Source organism: Hypanus sabinus, chromosome 10 (assembly GCF_030144855.1).
Source record: "Hypanus sabinus isolate sHypSab1 chromosome 10, sHypSab1.hap1, whole genome shotgun sequence".
In the NCBI taxonomy this organism is placed as follows: Eukaryota; Metazoa; Chordata; class Chondrichthyes; order Myliobatiformes; family Dasyatidae; genus Hypanus; species Hypanus sabinus.
In genome coordinates, this window is record NC_082715.1 from 25,351,103 (window position 1) to 25,370,340 (window position 19,238).

At 41.5% G+C, this 19,238-nt stretch overlaps 1 protein-coding gene across 2 annotated transcripts in view; it reads right to left on the bottom strand.

Annotated features, from left to right (window-relative positions):
• Positions 1 to 580: 580 nt before the first annotated feature.
• The window catches only part of themis (thymocyte selection associated), a 54,714-nt gene continuing 36,056 nt past the window's right edge, over positions 581 to 19,238 (bottom strand). The window contains exons 1-6 of one of the 2 annotated variants that reach the window (XM_059981526.1): positions 18,825 to 18,942; positions 16,220 to 16,675; positions 10,251 to 11,290; positions 9,263 to 9,401; positions 6,895 to 7,023; positions 581 to 1,185 (exon numbers count right to left, since the gene is read on the bottom strand). In XM_059981526.1, the coding sequence (XP_059837509.1) occupies positions 1,175 to 1,185; positions 6,895 to 7,023; positions 9,263 to 9,401; positions 10,251 to 11,290; positions 16,220 to 16,675; positions 18,825 to 18,834 (1,785 nt within the window). In that variant the 5' untranslated portion in view covers positions 18,835 to 18,942 and the 3' untranslated portion in view covers positions 581 to 1,174. Of the gene's footprint in view, positions 1,186 to 6,894; positions 7,024 to 9,262; positions 9,402 to 10,250; positions 11,291 to 16,219; positions 16,676 to 18,824; positions 18,943 to 19,238 lie in introns of those variants that run through there. The other variant, XM_059981525.1, reaches the window with a different exon arrangement.

Here is a 19,238-nt window from a genome sequence, read left to right on the forward strand (position 1 = left end):
GTCAATGGGACTACACAGATTAATAGTTCAGCATAGACTTGATGGGCTAAAGGGCCAGTTTCTGTGCTGTAGTGTTCTATGTCTCTGTAACACTAATGCTCATTCTATGTGGCGGTGGTGAGCGCCACTTAACATGCAGGTGCCTATTCACAGTGAATTTGTAAATAAAGGTAACAGGGCTGTCCCTATTGTCAGGTATTCCCTAGTTTGCCTCTTCCATTTGCATTGACAGAAACTTGGAGAATAGTATTATTTTATTTCCAGATTTTCTACCCTAAATCCACTGAAATTAACTAAGATCAGTACTAACCTGTAGTTAATTAGCCTACCGGAGCAAAACTTGCAATCTCAGCCAACAGCGATCTCAGTGTGATCCAGGAGTGCTTGTGCTAAAAAGCACAGTTCTCCAGCTCAGGGGAGGATGATCAGTGGCAATTTCTGCCATCCAGCTCCAGATTTGCCAACACTGCAAATACAGATTGAAGTCCAAGGGGCTTTATCCAGCCACCTAACGTCGTATTTGTGGCACTGTCTGTTCAGCCACCAAGGAGAAAATCTCAAATCATTAACAGAGACCGTCTGTTGACAAAATGGTTTAATTTTAGTTGCATTTACAAAAATTGCAATACAATTCATGTATTTGCAAACATTGGTAATATATAGATTTATTCAGAAATAGAAATTCAGTATCTCAGGAAGTTCTTGAAGATCACATATATGTTTATGAAAATAGAAAATAAATAGCTCAATATTGCAAAAGAGAAACAAATAAATTAATGCTTACGTATAACAACTAAAACAACCATTCTTTCTTAGTAAAATCCTCCACACATTTGGATGAATTTCAATTATTTGCAGTTTATCAAGATAATAAAAATATACAAACAAGATTTTTAAAAGTTACACAACCAAAATTAATCTATCTGTTCCTATCTATTGAAGAATGATTTGACACCTTCAGATTTTCAGGCTGAACAGGAACAATAATCTTCTCTTCATATGTTAAAAAATTTGCTCCACAACACTTCAATGGTCCTAACTTAATGGAATTTTAATCACATTGAGAAATGAAGTCCAAAGAAAGAAAATGTTGTGAAGATTGACTCAGAAGAAGTCTTATTCCCGAACAGATGCCTGCTTGTGTTCCCTCAAATGCGTCGCACGTTCGTTCTTCTTACTGGTTTTCTAAAAGTAAGGCAAACAGTGTTAAGTCAGCGAGCCAGAAGTTTACCTCGGCACATTCCTGACCTTAAATGTCAACCTCCAGAAGGAAGTGGAGCAAGTCGCAAAAGCAATGGGGAAACTGTGCGGACTGCGGAGAAGCCAGGTGTAGTCAAGGGGCACTGGTGTGGCTGAGGTTGAGCATCTCACCTGCTTGTCTGCAGTTTTCTTACAAAGGTTAAGAAAGTGTACACTTGAGGTTTGCTGCTAGTTAATCCACTTAATCCACAGCAGGAGTCGAGATGAAAATATTTAAGGGGAACCTGATTCCTTAGCCAAATGAAAGTAAGAAAAGATGCAAATAAAATTGAAAGAGTCCAAGAAAAATTTACAAGGATGTTGCCGGGACTGGAGAGCCGGAGTTAAAAGAAAGGTCGGACAGGTTAGAACTTTATTCATTAGAATGTAGAGGATTGAGGGGAGATTTGATAGAGGTATACAAAATAGATAGGAGAAATGCAAGCAGGCTTTTTCCACTGAGGTTGGGTGAGACTAGAACTAGAGGTCATGGGTTAAGTGTGAAAGGTGAAATGTTTACAGGGAACACAAGGGGAAACTTCTTCATCAGAGGGTTGTGAGAGTGTGGAACGAGCTGCCAGCGGAAGGGATGGATACAATTTCGATTTCAATATTTAGAAGTTTGGGTAGGTACATGGAGGGCTATGGTCTGGGTGCAGTTTGATGGGACTAGGCAGCTTAAATGGCTTGATACAGATACGAAGGATTGAAGAGCCTGTTTCTGTGATGTAGTTTCTATGTCTGCAGCAAGAATGTGTAACTCATGGCGAACCAAAAACTAACAAAAATGTTGACTGTCATTCCTAGAGTTGTGGGGCCCTAGTATCACAGTTGAATCCTATAATCATATGGTACACTGGAAAGACAATCCTGACATACTTGTTTTTTTTCAATTAATGTATTTATTTAATAAGTTTAATTTCATCTTGACTCCTGCTATGTGAAAATGATACCAAGGTAACAAACCACCACATAAATAACAAAATGACTGTGAACTTAATGAATATTTGCAGGTGGTGAAGATGCATATTAACAAGTTTTAGACTCCAGTCATCATGGTGAGTTCTATCTAACATCATCTAGAGGTGGAGAATATATAATGTTAAAAGGCTGGCTTGCAAGCTGGGGAGGGAGAGGGAAGGGGAGCGAGGGAAGGAGTGGGGGAAAGACCAGTAGCTGCAATTAAGGATTAAAGCATACAAGGTACAGCACGCCGAAGTCCTATTATAGCGCAATGGTTTTGCAATATCTATCACAAACTGCAGATGCTGGAAATCCAGAGCAACACGTACAAAAGGCTGAAAGAACTCAGTGCCTACGGAATGGAATGAAGAGTTAATGCCATTTTTTACATGTTACATACATACATGTAGTCACAGCTTTGCGAGCCTTAGCTGATCTTCCCTATTGGACGAATTCAGACCAAACTCAGGAAAAAAATAGCTTTAGGAAAAGCCACATGAAGTTGCCTTACTCACTGGAGTATGTCATAAGGGGACCTAAAACAGGAGTTAGGTCTTTTATTTCAACACACTGCAACAAACTTGATTGGGCTAGGTGGCAGGGTAATGTGATGAAGAGACAAATTGCTGGAATTTCAGACAGGAAACACAATTTTTTGGCAGATTTATCCCAATTTCAAGGATGTTTTACTTCCCTTTATTTCCTTACTTGGAAACAGATCTACAGTAACTGACACACTTGGTTCAGGCAGGGAATGTTGTAGAGCAGAAAACAGGTCTGGCACAAAGTTTTTTTTTAAAGCTGAGTTGGTGGGAGATTACATTTGACAGCTGACATCCCGTCTCAAAGTACATCCAATCCAATCAAGTCTGGTGTCCATGTGTTGAAATAAAAGACCCAACTCCTATCTTAGGTCCCCTCATGAAATTTGGACAGTTTGCCAAAACTTGTAAGTTCTGACCATAACAGCACAACAGAGGAGGACGTAGAGACCCCAATCAGTTCAACAATAGAAGTGCCTTTTGCTATCCTGTCTGGGCCAAGAGAAACTTGGCGGGCTCCTCTTTCCCTTCCATGAGGCCTCAAGGCCAGGTTCTGCTAGTCACCACCACTTTCTTGCAGAGCCTCATCCAAGTGCCTGAGCTGCTGTCATTGCATCTTGTGATCATAAGACTCTCATCCCCCTCACCACTCATACCCAAATCTCTTGCCTCATTCCCTCCAGGAGACAGGAACAGACCAACTCAACTACAGTCTTCTGCCACTTTTTCCAACTCTCATTCTAGTTCCCCCCCCCCCCCCCCATGACATTATCCACTAGACCAGGGGCTCCCAATCTGGGGAACACAGACCTCTTGCTTAATGGTATTGGTCCATGGCATAAAACAAGTTGGGAACCCCTATGTCAAATGGATATCTAGGCAGTGAACAGAAGACTAACTAAAGGCCCTGCTATTAGATACAACAGAAACTCCACTCTCTTCTCTTTCTGCAGCTTCCGCCATCCTCAGCCCTCATTCCCACCTCTGCCAACCTCACCCCTCATTTCTTCACCAAGCATGCCAGCAAAGCAGCTACTGTAATGTTTTACGGGTCAGGGTTCAATTCTTGTCACTGTCCGTAAGGAATACGTGCATTCTCTCAGTGCCCACTGGGTTTCCTCTCATGTCCCATAGACTATGGGCGTGCAATGGTGCCACAAACATGGCGACACTCACAGGCTCCCCTCAGCAACCGGCAGACTGTGTTTGTCGCTGATTCAAAAACAACACATTTCCTGTTACAGTGTACGTATGACAGATAAAGTTAATTTTAATTTGACCGCACCCATCTCGGACACAAGTTCAGAGTGAAGTACGAGGCTACACCTCCACATCTTCCATTTATGAATCAATTAGAAGCCTTTATCATTTATCACAATGTTTGAACATTGCTTATCATAGAAGCTGATCCGTTTTCTTTTTACCCATAACGTATTACACAACCTCTATCCTCATGACCACGAAGAGTGGAACGGTTATAACCACTGACCACAACACCACCTGCCCACGCAGCCCCAGGATTGTCCAAATTCAACAACGTCACACGCAGATCAATCTCACTGAAGTGAGAAGTAATAGCACTTGAGTGACCAATAGTCCTGGCACCTAAAACCACAAGCGTTGAGTTATGAGCTGATCAACTGAACCTTAACTTTCTGCAGTAAAGTACTTCAAACAACTGCACTTGCACATGCACGTTTCTAGGTTACCATGCTGCAGACAGCTTACAGATGACACTGCAGTGAGGTGAAAGAGGCTCTCTTTTGGTCTCTACACTAACCCAGGTAACCCTCTGTCCTCTCCACACCACAACCTTCTCTGCAACTTAAATCATAGAACCATAGTACAGGCCCTCCATGTTGTGCCCACCCATATAATTGTAAAAAAAATACTAAACCCACACTACCCCATAACCCTCTATTTTTCTTGATAGGTTCAATGAGATTCCCCAATGAGAACCAATCAAATGGTGAAAGGCCTTGAAAGATTGGACGTGGAGAGGACGTTTCCTATGGTGGGTTAGCCTAAGAATAGAGGGACATCCATTTAAAATAGAGATGAGGAGGAATTTCTTTAGCCAGGCAGTGGAATTCATTGCCACAGTCGGCTCTGGAAGCCAAGTCATTGAATATATTTATGGGAGGGGTTGTTAGATTCTTGATTAGTCAGGGCATGAAGGGATACAAGGGGGGGGGGGGAAAGGCAGGAGATTGGGGCTGAGAGGGAAATGGATCAGCCATGATGAAATGGCATTGCAGACTCGATGGGCCAAATGGCCTAACTCTGCTCCTATACCTTATGGTTTCAAACTTTTCCTAGTCCTGACGAAGGATCTTTGCCCTGAGCATGAACTATGTTTCCCCCTCTAAAGATGCTGCCTGATCTGCTGAACATCTTCAGCATTTTCTGCTCTAATTTCACATTGCTAGTATCTGAAGTTTTACTTTTTTCTTTTCTCGGTCCTTCTTCTTGGGTTGTAGACTATACAGTCCTGTCCTGGACCCACAAGCTCTATTGCAGGTGGGACACGTATATGTGGTAGTGGTGGTAGTGATGGCAACCATGGCTGCATTTCTCCTGGCTCTCTTCTGCTGTCTTCTGGTTGTTCTTTCCATCTCTAGAATACAAACCCCATCCCAACACAGCTTTCGCCAAGTGTTACGGTCAGCAGCAACTTCCTCCAAGTCCTCAGGTCTGATCTTGCACTTCCTTAAAGCATTCTTCATCTGATCCTTATAGCGCTTCTTTGGCCCTCCAGCTGAGCGTCAACCATGATGCAGCTGGCCGTATAACACTCTGCGGGGTAGCCGACATGGGGGCATCCTTATCACGTGCCCCAGCCACTGCAGCTGACCATGGCCTCAGTACTTCTGCAGTTGGTCTTTACAAGTATTTCAGTGTGAGGCACCCGCTCACACCAAGTAACTCCCAGGATGCACTGAAGGCAGCTTCTGTGGAAGCACTCCAAGGACTTGATGTGACGGCTGTAGGTTACCCAAGCTTCACAGCCATAAAGGAGGGTGGTGACACAGACTGCTTGGTATACAGCGACCCTTGTGGAGGTCCTGCATAAGCAAGGTCATCCATGGTATATATTTTAAAATCTGAAATGTAAATTAAAGACAACACTCACAAAATACTGGAGGAAAAATGTAAACAAGGTTGAAAGAGTACAAAGAAAATTTACAAGGATGTATCTGTGTCTGGAGGGCCTGAATTACAAGGAAAGATTGAATAGTTTAGGACCTTATTCTTTGGAACAGAGAAGATTGACAGGAGATGTGATAGAAGTATACAAAATTATGAGGGGTATAGATAAGGTAAATGCAAGCAAGCATTTTACATTGGGGCTGGGTGGGACTACAACCAGAGATGTAAGGGGAAAAGGTTTAAGGGGAACATGAGGGGATACCTCTGCATTCAGAGGGTGGTGAGAGTGTGGAGCGAGCTGCCAGTGCAAGTGATTCATGCTAAGTTCAATTTCAACATTTCAAATAAGTGTGGATAGCTACATGGATGGTAGGAGTATAGAGGGCTATAGACTGGGTGCAGGTTGATGGGTGTAGGCCATTTAAATAGTTTGGCATGAAATAGATGGGCTGAAGGCCCTGTTTCTTTGCTGCACTTTTCTATATCTCTAACTCAGCAGGTCAGGCAGCATCTACGGACATGAAAAACCAGTTGACGTCTCGGGCCGAGACTACTTCAGGACTGGACAGTGAAGGAAGTAAATTAAAGCGCATCAGAGTGAAAGCAATAATCACAAAGGCTGACCGGCAGTTATAAATAGCGAACACATTGTTAAATGGATTATTTCAAATGACAAGGTTTTAGATGCGAATTTAATACACATCTACTCTTGAAAGTAACAAATTCATGCCAATCAATGTCTTGAGTTGTGATATAAATATCAAGATTATTAATGCGATAACACAACTCAGACAGCAACATCTAAATAGCCATGCTCATCTGTCCTTCACGTGAAATGAACGTACATTAAAGAATCACAGGCACCACTATTAGCCTCAACTGTCATCTTGACAGCAAGCTCATCTAGTTTTCATTGTTAATGTCCACTTCAATTTGGCAGCTGACATATCCAGTTCAAATAGGAAATATGCGTTTAGAACAGTGAGAAATTTAACTATACCTTTTTCACTCTTGCAGTTTTTCTTGCTTAGGTGTTCATTTTCATTTAACTGCTTCCTTATATCTTCAATTTCATTTTCATTAATATATTCATAGTCATGTTTGTCAGACAAATCCAAGTTTTCAAGATCTATGGTAAGGAATAAAAGATTTACAGGCATGGTTTACAAAGGTGACATTACTGGGCAACCACACCAAGAATCAGAAGCTAGTAACTTTCAGACCACACCAACAGTTTACAGTTCAGGAATGGTAGAGCTGCTTCTTCCAATATCCATTGCACAATTTGGCTATTGAATATAAGCAACAGTTCGCAAACTTTTCAAGCTGGTCTGCACCAATGGATTTTAAGGTCATTTTAGCGCTAGGCACCAAATAACCCAAAAGGGTGCAGATGTTGGAATCTGCAGCAATATACGAAAAAGATGGAGGAACTCGGTGAGTCAAGCAATGAGGGAAATGGACAGTTTTTGTTTCAGGTTGAAATCCTTCATCTGGACCAGACCCAATTAAGGGTTTTAAAAGACCACAAGATACAGGAGCAGAATTAAGCCATTTGGCCTACTGAGTCTGCTCTGCCATTTCATCATGACTGATCCAATTTTCCTCTCAGCTCCAATCTCCTGTCTTCTCCCCATACCCCTCATGCCCTGAGCAATTGAAAATCTATCATCCTCTGCCTTAAATATAAAGACTTGGCCTCCATAGCTGCCTGTGGCAAAGAATTCCACAAATTCACCACTCTCTGGCTAAAGAAATTCCTCCTCATCTCCATTCTAAAAGGACGATCCTCTATTCTGAGGCTGTGTCCTCTGGTCTTGAACTCTCCCACCATAGGAAACATCCACTCTATCAAGGCCTTACACCATTCGATAGATTTTAATGAGATCACCCCTCATTCTTCTGAATTCCAACGAATACAGGCCCAGAGCCATCAAATGCTCTTCATATGACAAGCCATTCAATCCTGGAATCATTTTCATGAAACTCCTTTGAACCTTCTCCAGCTTCAGCACATCCTTTCTAAGGTAAGGGGCCCAAAACTCCAAGTGAGGCCTTCATAAAGTCTTTTTTTATCTTTGCAATACTTACTTAGTTAACTTTAAAAAGAACACACACACACACACACACACCCTTAAGAATATTCACTTTTACGAACATTTTTCCCATATAAATTAATAGTACTGTGCTTTACGCCATTTCAGCTTAAGAAAGGTTTCATGGGAACGCTCCACCTTTGTAAAGTGGGGGGACGACACCTGTATATATACACACACACACACATATTATAAACAGCTATATATATATATATATATATATACACACACACACACACATACACACACCCTTCTTACTGTAATTTACAGTTTTTATTATCATGTACTGCTGTCCCATAACAACAATTTTCATGATGTATGCCAGTGATATTAAACCTGATTCTGATACTAGTAAGGGCACTTTTAATGCACCCCAAGGTGTTTTGCAAGTCCTGACCACAGTATTAGGATCAGTAATCTAATAATCACAATATATTGCTCTTCAAACTTATAATTTCAATTTTACAGCATTTTAATTCTGAAAGATGCAGTGGGCCCTAGCGGGGGTGGCATGGTGCGGCATCCGGACGGGAGACAGTGCTACCCCCCCTCCCCAACATTCACAGAAAACAAGCTTTATTGTGGCGGACTGAAGATTCGCATAGACTGAATGGTCTGCACTATATATGGTTGTAGATAATCTAAATGTGCTTGTTATTTATATATGCGAGGATTAGGCTGCAAACCAGAGTGTTGCTTGAGAGAGGTGTTGGAGTTGGGGCTCCCTATCAGGGGTGTTTTGACGTGGCACCGTCTAGGCTGGAATCAACGCTGCTCCCACCCCCCCCCCCACTTAAAACCCAAAAGACAGTTTTAAGATTGTTTTATAATTATATCAGGAAATCATATATAAAATAAAGGCATTCAAAATCATCATGTCATTATAGCATTCTGAGGCTACTTGTCTTAACATTACCAATAAGATTTTCATTTTATGGCACGGGAATAAAGAGTGATTTCGATATGGGAAATCCACAAAGAAATATTTGTGTAAATTCTGTTAATGAGGCAGCTACTCATCAATTTTCAAATTCAGTCATCCTGGACTGGGTTGCAGTTTCTTTCGATGAATGCAGCACAAATCATGAAAAGCGGCCCTACTCCAAAAGAAAATCAATCAAGAGAAACAAGCCAAAAACCAAATCCCAAACTCTAGATTCAAGTTTATCCAGTATTGTGCACACCTATAAGTCAATCCTACGAGTTTTGGTTTTGAAGACTCTAGGAAGCACAGAGTATTTCAACATTACTAAGAAATTTCCAAGTACTCACCATTCAGTAGCATTGTATCTGTTGCTGGTGCACCAGGTTCTGTAATTAAGGTAGGAGCAATATTCTCTGATTTTGCAGTGACATCAGGGACAAATCTCTGAGATTTAGCTTTGTTTCTTGGTTTTCCAGTTGTTGAACACTAATTTTAAAATAAAGCACAATAGGTATCAATACAAAAAAACATTTCCCAATATTTAATACTAACAAATTGAACCATAAACACACGAAGTAGTTTAGTTATCTTGGCTTTTTCATTGCTCTCCTCAGCAGGCTGCTGGGTTTCCCCAAACACAAAATACACCACCTTTCACACCTATTGAATTTTGAAAGGTCTAGATTGAGTGGACACAGAGAAGATGTTTTCCATAGTAAGGGAACCCAGCACCAGACAGCATAGCCTCAGAATAGAAGGATGTCCCCTTTAGAACAGAGATGAGGAAAAATTTCTTTAGCTAGTGGATGGTTAATCTGTGGAATTCATTGCCACAGACAACTGTGCAGGCCAAGTCATTTAAAGTGGAGTTTGATGGGTTCTTAATAAGGGTGTCAAAGCTTACAAGGAGAAAGCAGAAAAATGTGGTTGAGAGGGTTAATAAATCAGCCACAATGGAAGAGCGGAACAAGCGCAATGTGTCAATTGGCTCAATTATTTGCACCTACATCTTATGGGCTTAGCTATTCTTGATATCTCCTTCAGATGTTCTGTTTCTGAAATTAACAACAAGTAAAAATACAGTCCACATAAGGTTGGACCTTGCCTCACTTACCAGATCTTCACAAATATACTCCACAAATAGAAATGGTTTCCCCATGCTGACCAAGATCAGTTCAACTAGCCCTGTCATTCTTTATTCACAGGGATCGCAGACAGGCAGTACTGATTTCACTGACTTTCTTGCCGACTGGCATCACCCTGCACTAGGGAACTTCCTGACTTGGGTAGACAATGGATGGTAGTATGTTCCTTTGATATGAAAAGTCACCTTACCTTTGGAGATTTGGGAGGGTCTGGTTTCTTCGACTCAGGTGGAAGCAGCCTCATTGTTTTTGTCGATGTGAGAGGTGACTGAGGTTTTCTTGGAGGGCGGGGTGGAGGAAGCAAAGTGGAGTTTTCATATCTCCGCAGCATGTAGTACATCTCCTCACTGATCTCCTCTACAGCGAATGTTGGCGTCAGAAATGGTATGTCTGCATCTAGTCCTCGCATGACCTGAACGGTCATGCTCACTCTTTGAACTGGAACCCTGAAGCATTCTGATGGACTATCCGACAAACTAATCAGAAGACAAGGATCGGCAATTTCTTCTTCAATTCGTAATGAGGCCAAGGCAGCTAAATTGTCATTGATTGATAGATCTCTAATGGATACTTTAACATTAAATGGAAGGCTAAATTGTTTACAAATTTCCAAAATATCATACTGCTTTTTATCGTGGACAACTTCAACAAAGCCCCCTCCCATATATGTTGGAAGAAGGACTTGTTCACAGTCTTTTTCCAAAATTCTTTCACAAGCCACAGCTTCAATTAGACACTTCTCTCCTTCATGGTTGACTTCAACACTCTGGCAACGATGGACAAGAAACTGGTCTCCTACAACAACAGAGGCAAATTCTGCATACTCAGGGACAAACTCTTTTGTTGCAATGACGTGCAAGGATTCATTGTTTTTAATGGCAAGCACCAAGTCATAGACAGTTGGGAACTCCCTTGGCCTTCTTTTAAATCGACCCTTGTAGCTTTTGGGGATTAAAAAATGCTTTTTATTTAAATCGCTTCTGTTCTCAGAGGCAATTATTGTGTTGAATAAGTGTTTACTGTGAATGATAATTTGCTTTCCAGTCATCAGTGATTTGTAAGTACACTGTTCGTCAACGATTACTGCCAACAGTGGGAAGTCTTCATTTGGTCTTTTATAAACATCAGTTAAGGACATTGGTTGTACAAATGAGTTAAGGTCATAACTTTCTGTTATATCTTTAACCTCTACGTCCAAGTTAGATGGTATGCGTAAAATATCCATTCCAACTGTGAAAAAAAAGAGGAAGCAAGTCAGTCATTTTTTTTTCCTCAGACGCATACATAGAAAATACAACAAAACAGTACAACATGCCCTTTGGCCTACAATGCCTGTACTGCCCACAACAATAATTTAAACTAATCCTGTCAACCTGCAGATGGACCATATCCCTCCACTCCCTGTCTGTTCATCTGCCTGTCTCAAACCCTCTTGAATGGTGATATCGTACCTGTTTCCATCACCAGTCCTAGCAGCACTTTTTAGGCACCTACCTGGAAATCTTTCTCTCTGGAAAATATTTAATTTATTTGCCTGTTTATTTAGTTATCTATCTAACTATTGATCTATTTATTGAGATTATTTATCTATTGATTGAGATACAGCACAGCCCTTTCTGCCCTTGTAAGCCACACCGCCCAACAAACCCTGATTTAACCCCAGCCTAATCACAGGACAATTTTCAACGACCAAACAACCTACCTATCAATACGTCTTTGGACTCTCTATATCAATGCACCCGAGGGTCTTGCCATTTACCGCATACTTTTCTCTTACATTTGATTTCCCGAAGTACACTACATCACACTTGTCCACACTAAGCTCCATCAACCACTTCTTCATATATGGTTTCAACTGATCTCCAGCATCCAGGACATCTTCAAGGATCGATGCCTCATAATGGTGGCATGCATTATTAACAACCCAGAACATGCCATTTTCTCATTATTACCATCAGGAAGGAGGTACAGGAGCCCGAAGGCACACCCTCAATGATTCAGGGATGGGTTCTTCCTCTCTGCCATCAGATTTCTGAATGGACATTGAACCCATGAATACTGCCTCACTTTTTTTCTCTGACATATGCCAGTGATATCTAACCTGATTCTGATTGATAACCTACTGTATCCTTTGACAAATTTCCTCACTATCAAGAATCCCACCTGTTTTTATGTTGTCTATTCACCCACATTTTCATCCAGATCAACCAGATATCTGCAGACCACCATTGATCATAGAGCTCCAGTAGAATTGCCCCTACACTACCACCCTGCCCTCTGTGGACAAGACAATTCTGAATCCAGTCTGTTAAGTCTCCATGGAACAGTCTACCAAGAGGGACCCTGCTGAATATTTTACTGATGTCTATCCATTGCAGTTATAACTTGCATAATGTACTGGTTAGGCACAGGAGTACATTCAGCCAGAGACTCATTCCACCGAGATGCAACACTGAGCGTCATAGGAAGTCATTCCTGCCTGTGGCCATCAAACTTTACAACTCCTGCCTCGGAGTGTCAGACACCCTGAGCCAATAGGCTGGTCCTGGACTTATTTCCACTTGGCATGATTAACTTATTATTATTTAATTATTTATGGTTTTATATTGCTATATTTCTTCACTATTCTTGGTGCGGCTGTAATGAAACCCAATTTCCCTCGGGATCAATAAAGTACGTCTGTCTGTCTGTCTGTCTGAAATCAAACTGTGATTTAGCAAACATTATATCTTAATACCTCCTAGCATGTGTTTTTTTTTGTCTATCCGAGGCATGAATCAGGTGTTAAACACACAAAAACTGATCCTGTTTATCGATTCACAGTAGTAACACATTCCACAGGAGCATCACCCTCCTAAAGTAATGTCTTCTCTAGATTTACTGAGAATTCAACAGAAAAGGACTGAACGTGTGTACCATTTTATGGGATTGTTACCCCGATATGTTCCATTATTACCACAGGTTAAACTATTGTTCTTTACATGTTCCCCGGTTCTCTAATTTTATTTATGATTCTCAGGGTAGATCGAAGGGTGGAAATGGTACAGAGGAGATTTTAAGTTTGCAGATTGGACAGAAATGAAAAGGTTTAACTCTAGCACCAGGGAGGAGATGAGTTAAATATCCTTTCTCATGGCAAAATGGTTAATGTCACCTTCCTAAAATCTTGCTGTTGGGCAGTTGGAGTATTTATAGAACATAGAAATCTACAGCACTTCACAGGCCCTTCAGTCCACAATGTGTCAGCCAGGTAACCTACTGTCGAAACTGCCTGGAACTTCCCTGCCGTATGGCCCTCTATTTTGTTTGGAATGGGCTGGGGTCCCTTCTGTTATGCAAAATTGTAGCCTTCTGATGTCAAAGTGATCACATCCCATTTTAGAAGCACAGTCTGCAGACTACAATTAATTTCCACAATTATTCTTAGGAGGGAAAAGGCACAGAATTAATTGCTATGATGTTATAAAAAGCAGGTGTTCTCTCTCTACGCTCCACAATACAACCCGAGCTGCTGGAACAGTTGCATTGGGACATTCAACATGATATTAACCATTAACCCAGCTGCAAATGGGTTCAAAAGCTCATGTTCATTATGATCCAGCAAAATCACCGTTCCTGTCTACAAACTGGTGTCACACTATTTGGAGAACAGAGGTGAACGACTGATAAGAGTTATTTCAAGGTTTCTTTTCAAATCAGGACAATGAGACTCACAACTAACAGGGTAAAGGAAGATAAGCAATGTCAAAAGCACTGCAAACGTCTTCTTGTTGCTCTTCTCAGCTCTTGGTGTTGGATGAATTTTGCGAAGGGAAATAGTATCATGGCCGCAATAGAAGCAGTTAATATAGATGCCTGCACACCCCACAGAAAGATTTCAAAGTTGAGAAGTTTCTTTGTTCTGTGTAACAGGAAATGAAATGCTAAATTTGACAATTTTTTCCCAGGAAAGTAGTGAATCAGGCATGCACTGATCTGAATCATCCATTAGCAGAAATAGCAGTCCATTGTGAAAGGCAACTAAACAAGATAAAAGGAGATAAAACGAGTACGTCATTTTGTTTCTCTGTGTTAGAGAACAACCTGATAGATTGAATCAGGTTCCTTTATGGAATTGAATTTACTTTATTACTTACATCCTTCATATACATGAGGAGTAAAAATCTTTACGTTACAACCCCATCTAAATGTGCAATGAGCAATTTATAGTAATTTATAATAAATAGTACGAACAACAATATAACATATAAATATATTTACGTCAGCATGAATTAATCAGTCTGATGTCCTGGTGGGAGAAGCTGTCCCAAAGCCTGCTGGTCCTGGCTTTTATGCTGCCGTACAATTTCCCGCAGTTTGTGTTTGGGGTGACTTGGATCCCCAATGATTCTTTTGGCCCTTTTTACACACCTGTCTTTGTAAACGTCCTGAACAGTGGGAACTCCACATCTACAGATACACTGGGCTGTCCGCACCACTCTCTGCAGAGTCCTGCGATTGAGGGAAGTACAGCTGCCACACTAGGCAGTGATGCAGTCAGTCGGGATGCTCTCAATTGTGCCCCTGTAGAAAGTTCTTAGGATTTGGGGGCCCATACCAAACTTCTTCAACCATCTGAGGTGAAAGAGGTGCTGTTGTGCCTTTTTCACCACACAGCTGGTATGTACAGACCACGTGAGATCCTCGGTGATGATTATGCCGAGGAACTTAAAGCTGTCCACCCTCTCAACCCCAGATCCAGTGATGTCAATAGGGGTTTAGCCTGTCTCCATTCCTCCTGTAGTCCACAACCAGCTCCTTCGTTTTTGCGACATTGAGGGAGAGGTTGTTTTCTTGACATGACTGTGTCAGGGTGATGACAAGTTTGTTGTAGCTGGGGGTGGTAGTGGGATAAGTTCCCACTACCTATTATATTAAATGCTCCCAATGGTGCTCAAATAGTTGCTGACAACCAAGTTTAGCTCCCACCCTTCACGTGTGGTTTGGTTACTGAGCCCGGCAGAATCGCTTCGACTGAGAGGAGGAGCAGAGGTGGGTTACTGGCGCCTTAAAACCAGTCAACTTAGGTAGATGGGGCTCATCAGCCACGGAGGGCAGCTCATCTAGGAGAAGGAAAACTCTGATCTCAAACCTCCGCTGCCTTGCAGCTATACCCACTCATAGGGAAGGCTTTGGGAGTAAACCCAGAGGGAAAAATCCGGAGCTGGAGTCCCTAAGTCCTACGTTGACAACTCCTGCAATGTTGCTGGTTCCAAACGCTATTGGTCTCTGCCATTCCTTTGGTTTCATCAGATGCCTGGAGAGAGGGAGCTTACTACGCGGGCAACAGCTTGCTCTCCACGTGGCCTACATATCTAGACAGCCAGGACGCAACATCTGTGATTGACCCTGACCTACAGAGGCCCCTCTCAGACTGAATTGGTAAATAAAGATTTTTATTTTTTACTTTGATTGTATTTCAAGTGTGTATCCTTTTATGCATGCTGTCAACCATGCTTCAAGCAAGAGTGGTGACAACCAAGGTGGGCTTTGATGGCCATCATGGACACATGGGCTGAAGGGCCTGTTCTCAGTTGTGTGACTATGATTCTATAACTCTGTGAAGGAAAGTCAGGCTCAAGGGCTTCTGCTGGTGCTGGAAATCTCGAGCCCCACACACACATGAAAAATGCTGGATGAAGCCAGCAAGTCAGGCAGTATCTATAGAGGGGAATAAACAACTGATGCTCCACCAGAACTGTTAACTGCTTATTAAAGCATCATCATTTATTTCCCCACCATAGATGCTGATTGACCTGCTGAGCTCCTCCAGCATTTAGAGTGTGTTGCTCGAGGAGGGAAGTTGATGCTGCACTCCTGTTGTTACTGATGCCCTCTAGTGGGCAAAGGGGCACAGAACAGCTTCTCCACTTTGCCTGACGACTGGACCCAAGTACGGATTTACTCAATGTTTGCATCTTGTACTTCAAATGGTTTTGAGACAGACATTTCTGCTTTACCTTATTCAAATAGCAGTGAACTTCCAGAATCCTGTGGCAAATTAATTGTAATTAAAGTACCAGGAAAATTCCTGTTAGCCCGCAAGTTTTCTCCCAAACATTTTACCGGGCTAAAGCAGTAAATCTCCAGAACTGTGATGAACCATAGACAAGTACTCACATCTCGCCATTGCTTGTACTTCATAGACAGGCAGAAGGTACACATCACCGTGTAAATACTCATTGTAAGGGCTCTCTTCCCAGGTGGCCGTTGTTTTCATGAGCTTCACAACTCGCCTTCTGTGCTTGGAGATCTTCCATTCTACAATCTCCTTCAGAGTATAAAACTGGTCATCTTCACATTCATGGAATGTCCCTTCGAATGACAGTGGAATTCTTAACGTTTTGGCTTTGGCACCTTTGATAACTGTGCAGTTGACACACTCTTCGCCGTCCACTTCTGCCAGAGAGTTTAGCACTATATGTTCACCTTTTTTAATGAGAATGTCATTCAGCTGAATGTCCACGGTGCTCCAGAAATGAGGATGACCCAAGCGGTTGTCCCCAATTTTTACTGATCTTACGATATCCTTCAAACTAGTATATGGACATGGATCAACATGAAGCTTGAAGAAACCTGTTGAAAATAAAACCACAAATTAGCTGCTATTCATCCTAGAGTCACTGAGCAGTACAGAATAGGATCAGGCCCTTCGGCCCATCTACTCCATGCCGAACGAATATTCTGCAAAGTCCCATCAACCCACACACCTGGACCAAAGCCCTCCATATCCCTCCCATCATGTTGCAATCAAACCCGTACCACCACCCTGCTGACAGCTCATTCTGCACTTGCAACACCCTCTGAGTGAGTTCCCCCTCAGATTCCCCTTGAATATTTCATCTTTCACACTTTACCCTTAAGATCTAGTTACAGTCTCACCCAATTTCAGTGGGAAAACACCTGCCCACATTAACCTTCATAATTCTGTATATCTCTATCAAATCTCCCCTCAATAGTCTACATTCTAGGGAATAAAGTCCAACCCTATTTAATCTTCCTTACAACTCAGGTCTTCAAGTTCCAGCAACATTCCCATATATTTTCTCTGTACTCCTTCGACCTTACTAATATCTTTTTTGTAGTCAGGTAATCAGAACTGCACACAATACTACACAAGATGCTGGAGAAGCACAGCTGGCCAGGTAGCGTCTACAGAAAAGAATAAACATATGACGTTTCAGGCTGAGATCCTTCGTCAGGACCGTAACGGGTCTTGGCTCAAAATGTCGACTGTTTACTCTTTTCCATAGATGCTGCTTGGCCTGCCGAGTTCCTCCAGCATTTTGCGTGTGTTGTTTGGATTTCCAGCGTCTGCAGATTTTCTCATGTTTGCACACAATACTTACCGTCTTATACAACTTCAACATAAGTTAGTAGTTTGATTTAGGAAAGCTAATGTGCGAAAAGGTCTGTTTATGACCCTCTCTACCTGTAACACCACTTTCAAGGAATTACGGATCCGTTTCCCTATATCCGTACTGCACACTTCAGTACCTTAGCACACATTCTGTAAGAAAGTTTCTATCTAAAAATAAGTCATGTCTTAAGTTCTTGTTTTATAATTGTAACTTAGCTATAGATCATATGTCATAAATACTTTAGGAAATACAAAGTGAATGGTTTATCATGTCATGTAACTTGATTAAAATTTTTACTTAAACCCAGCTCAGATCAACTAAACAGGCATGAATGGAAATCTGAAAGAAAAGTTAACAGCTGGTGTACTATGGATGAAAAATGTATCTACTCATTAGGGTTACTGCCAAAAGAATTTTTAAATTACTGACTCTGGTGAGCCTTTTATTAACTTGTTCTAGAGCACAGTTACGTACAGTTAAATGTGTTCACGAGCTTTTACGATTTATTTCCTGCTCCTCCACTAGGGAATGCTGTTCGGCAACTTTCTCTGCCGTACTCAATCCACTTCTCAAGGTAGACTGCCTTTCTCACCAGTCTACAGCTCAAAATAGCTCCTATATTGCTTGTCACTTTTATTTTATTTTTATTTACTTAGAAATAAAGCTTGGACTGGGCTTTTTTGACCCAACAAGCCACACTGTCCAGCAGCCCGTCTCTTCAGCACTGGCCTAATCACAGGACAATTTACAATTACCAATTAACTTACTAAGTGGGACGAAGCTGGATGGGGAGACCAAACTCCTTACAGATGGCCCTGGAATTGAACTCTAAACTAGAGAACTCCCCGAGCTGTAATAGTGTCCTGCTAACTACTACACTGAGGTGATGTCCCAGCAGCTGAGGATCAATTGACGCCCTCAACCATTTACAGATTATTTGCAACTCAAGACTCTAAATATATTGTTTTTTATGTACACGCAGTATCTTCAATACTGTACTAAATCACAAATATTATTAAACATACTTGGATCCTAAAAATTGAATATATTGTCATTCCTATATAGAAACGTACAAGATTGTTTAAAATAATTAAGCTTATTTAATTTACAACAGTCTCATTATTCATGAAGGATGAGGACATGGACTTTTTATGGACAACAAAATACAACAAAGATAATCGTAAGGCTATGAACAATGATACTAAACCTGCAACGACATTTGAAGGTCAACATACACACGGATAAAACTCCCATGCAAGTTTCAGTTGTGGCTTGTACGTAAACCCACCCATATTCCTGACACCTAAAATCCAACTCCAACCCTGGTTCCAGTCACACACAGAACACACACACCATCTGCAAACCTGCCCACATTGCGGACCGTCTTTGCCCCTGATCCTGACCCCAACTTTGCAATACACAGATCCAAGGTGATAAGTCAGAGCGTAACAAGGGTTTAGAGTATTTCAGTTCTCTTTAATTGAAATGCAATCATCTAAGAATTGTGCTTTTTCTATTTCTACTTCCTGGGTCAATGTACCAGAATTCTTCAGATGACTCAGCCTGTTTGATGACATTACAGCTAATGAACAATCAAAATTCTTCATGGTTAATGACTGATGTAAACTGATGTCAGAAAAAGTCAGATTCACGCCCCTGACACTCCTAGACATTCCTGCTTGTTAATAATTCATGGAGGTCAATAAAATGGAAGCTAAATTTACACTCATTTCAAATCCTGTACAAACATACAGCTTGCACTTCACTGAAAAAAATAG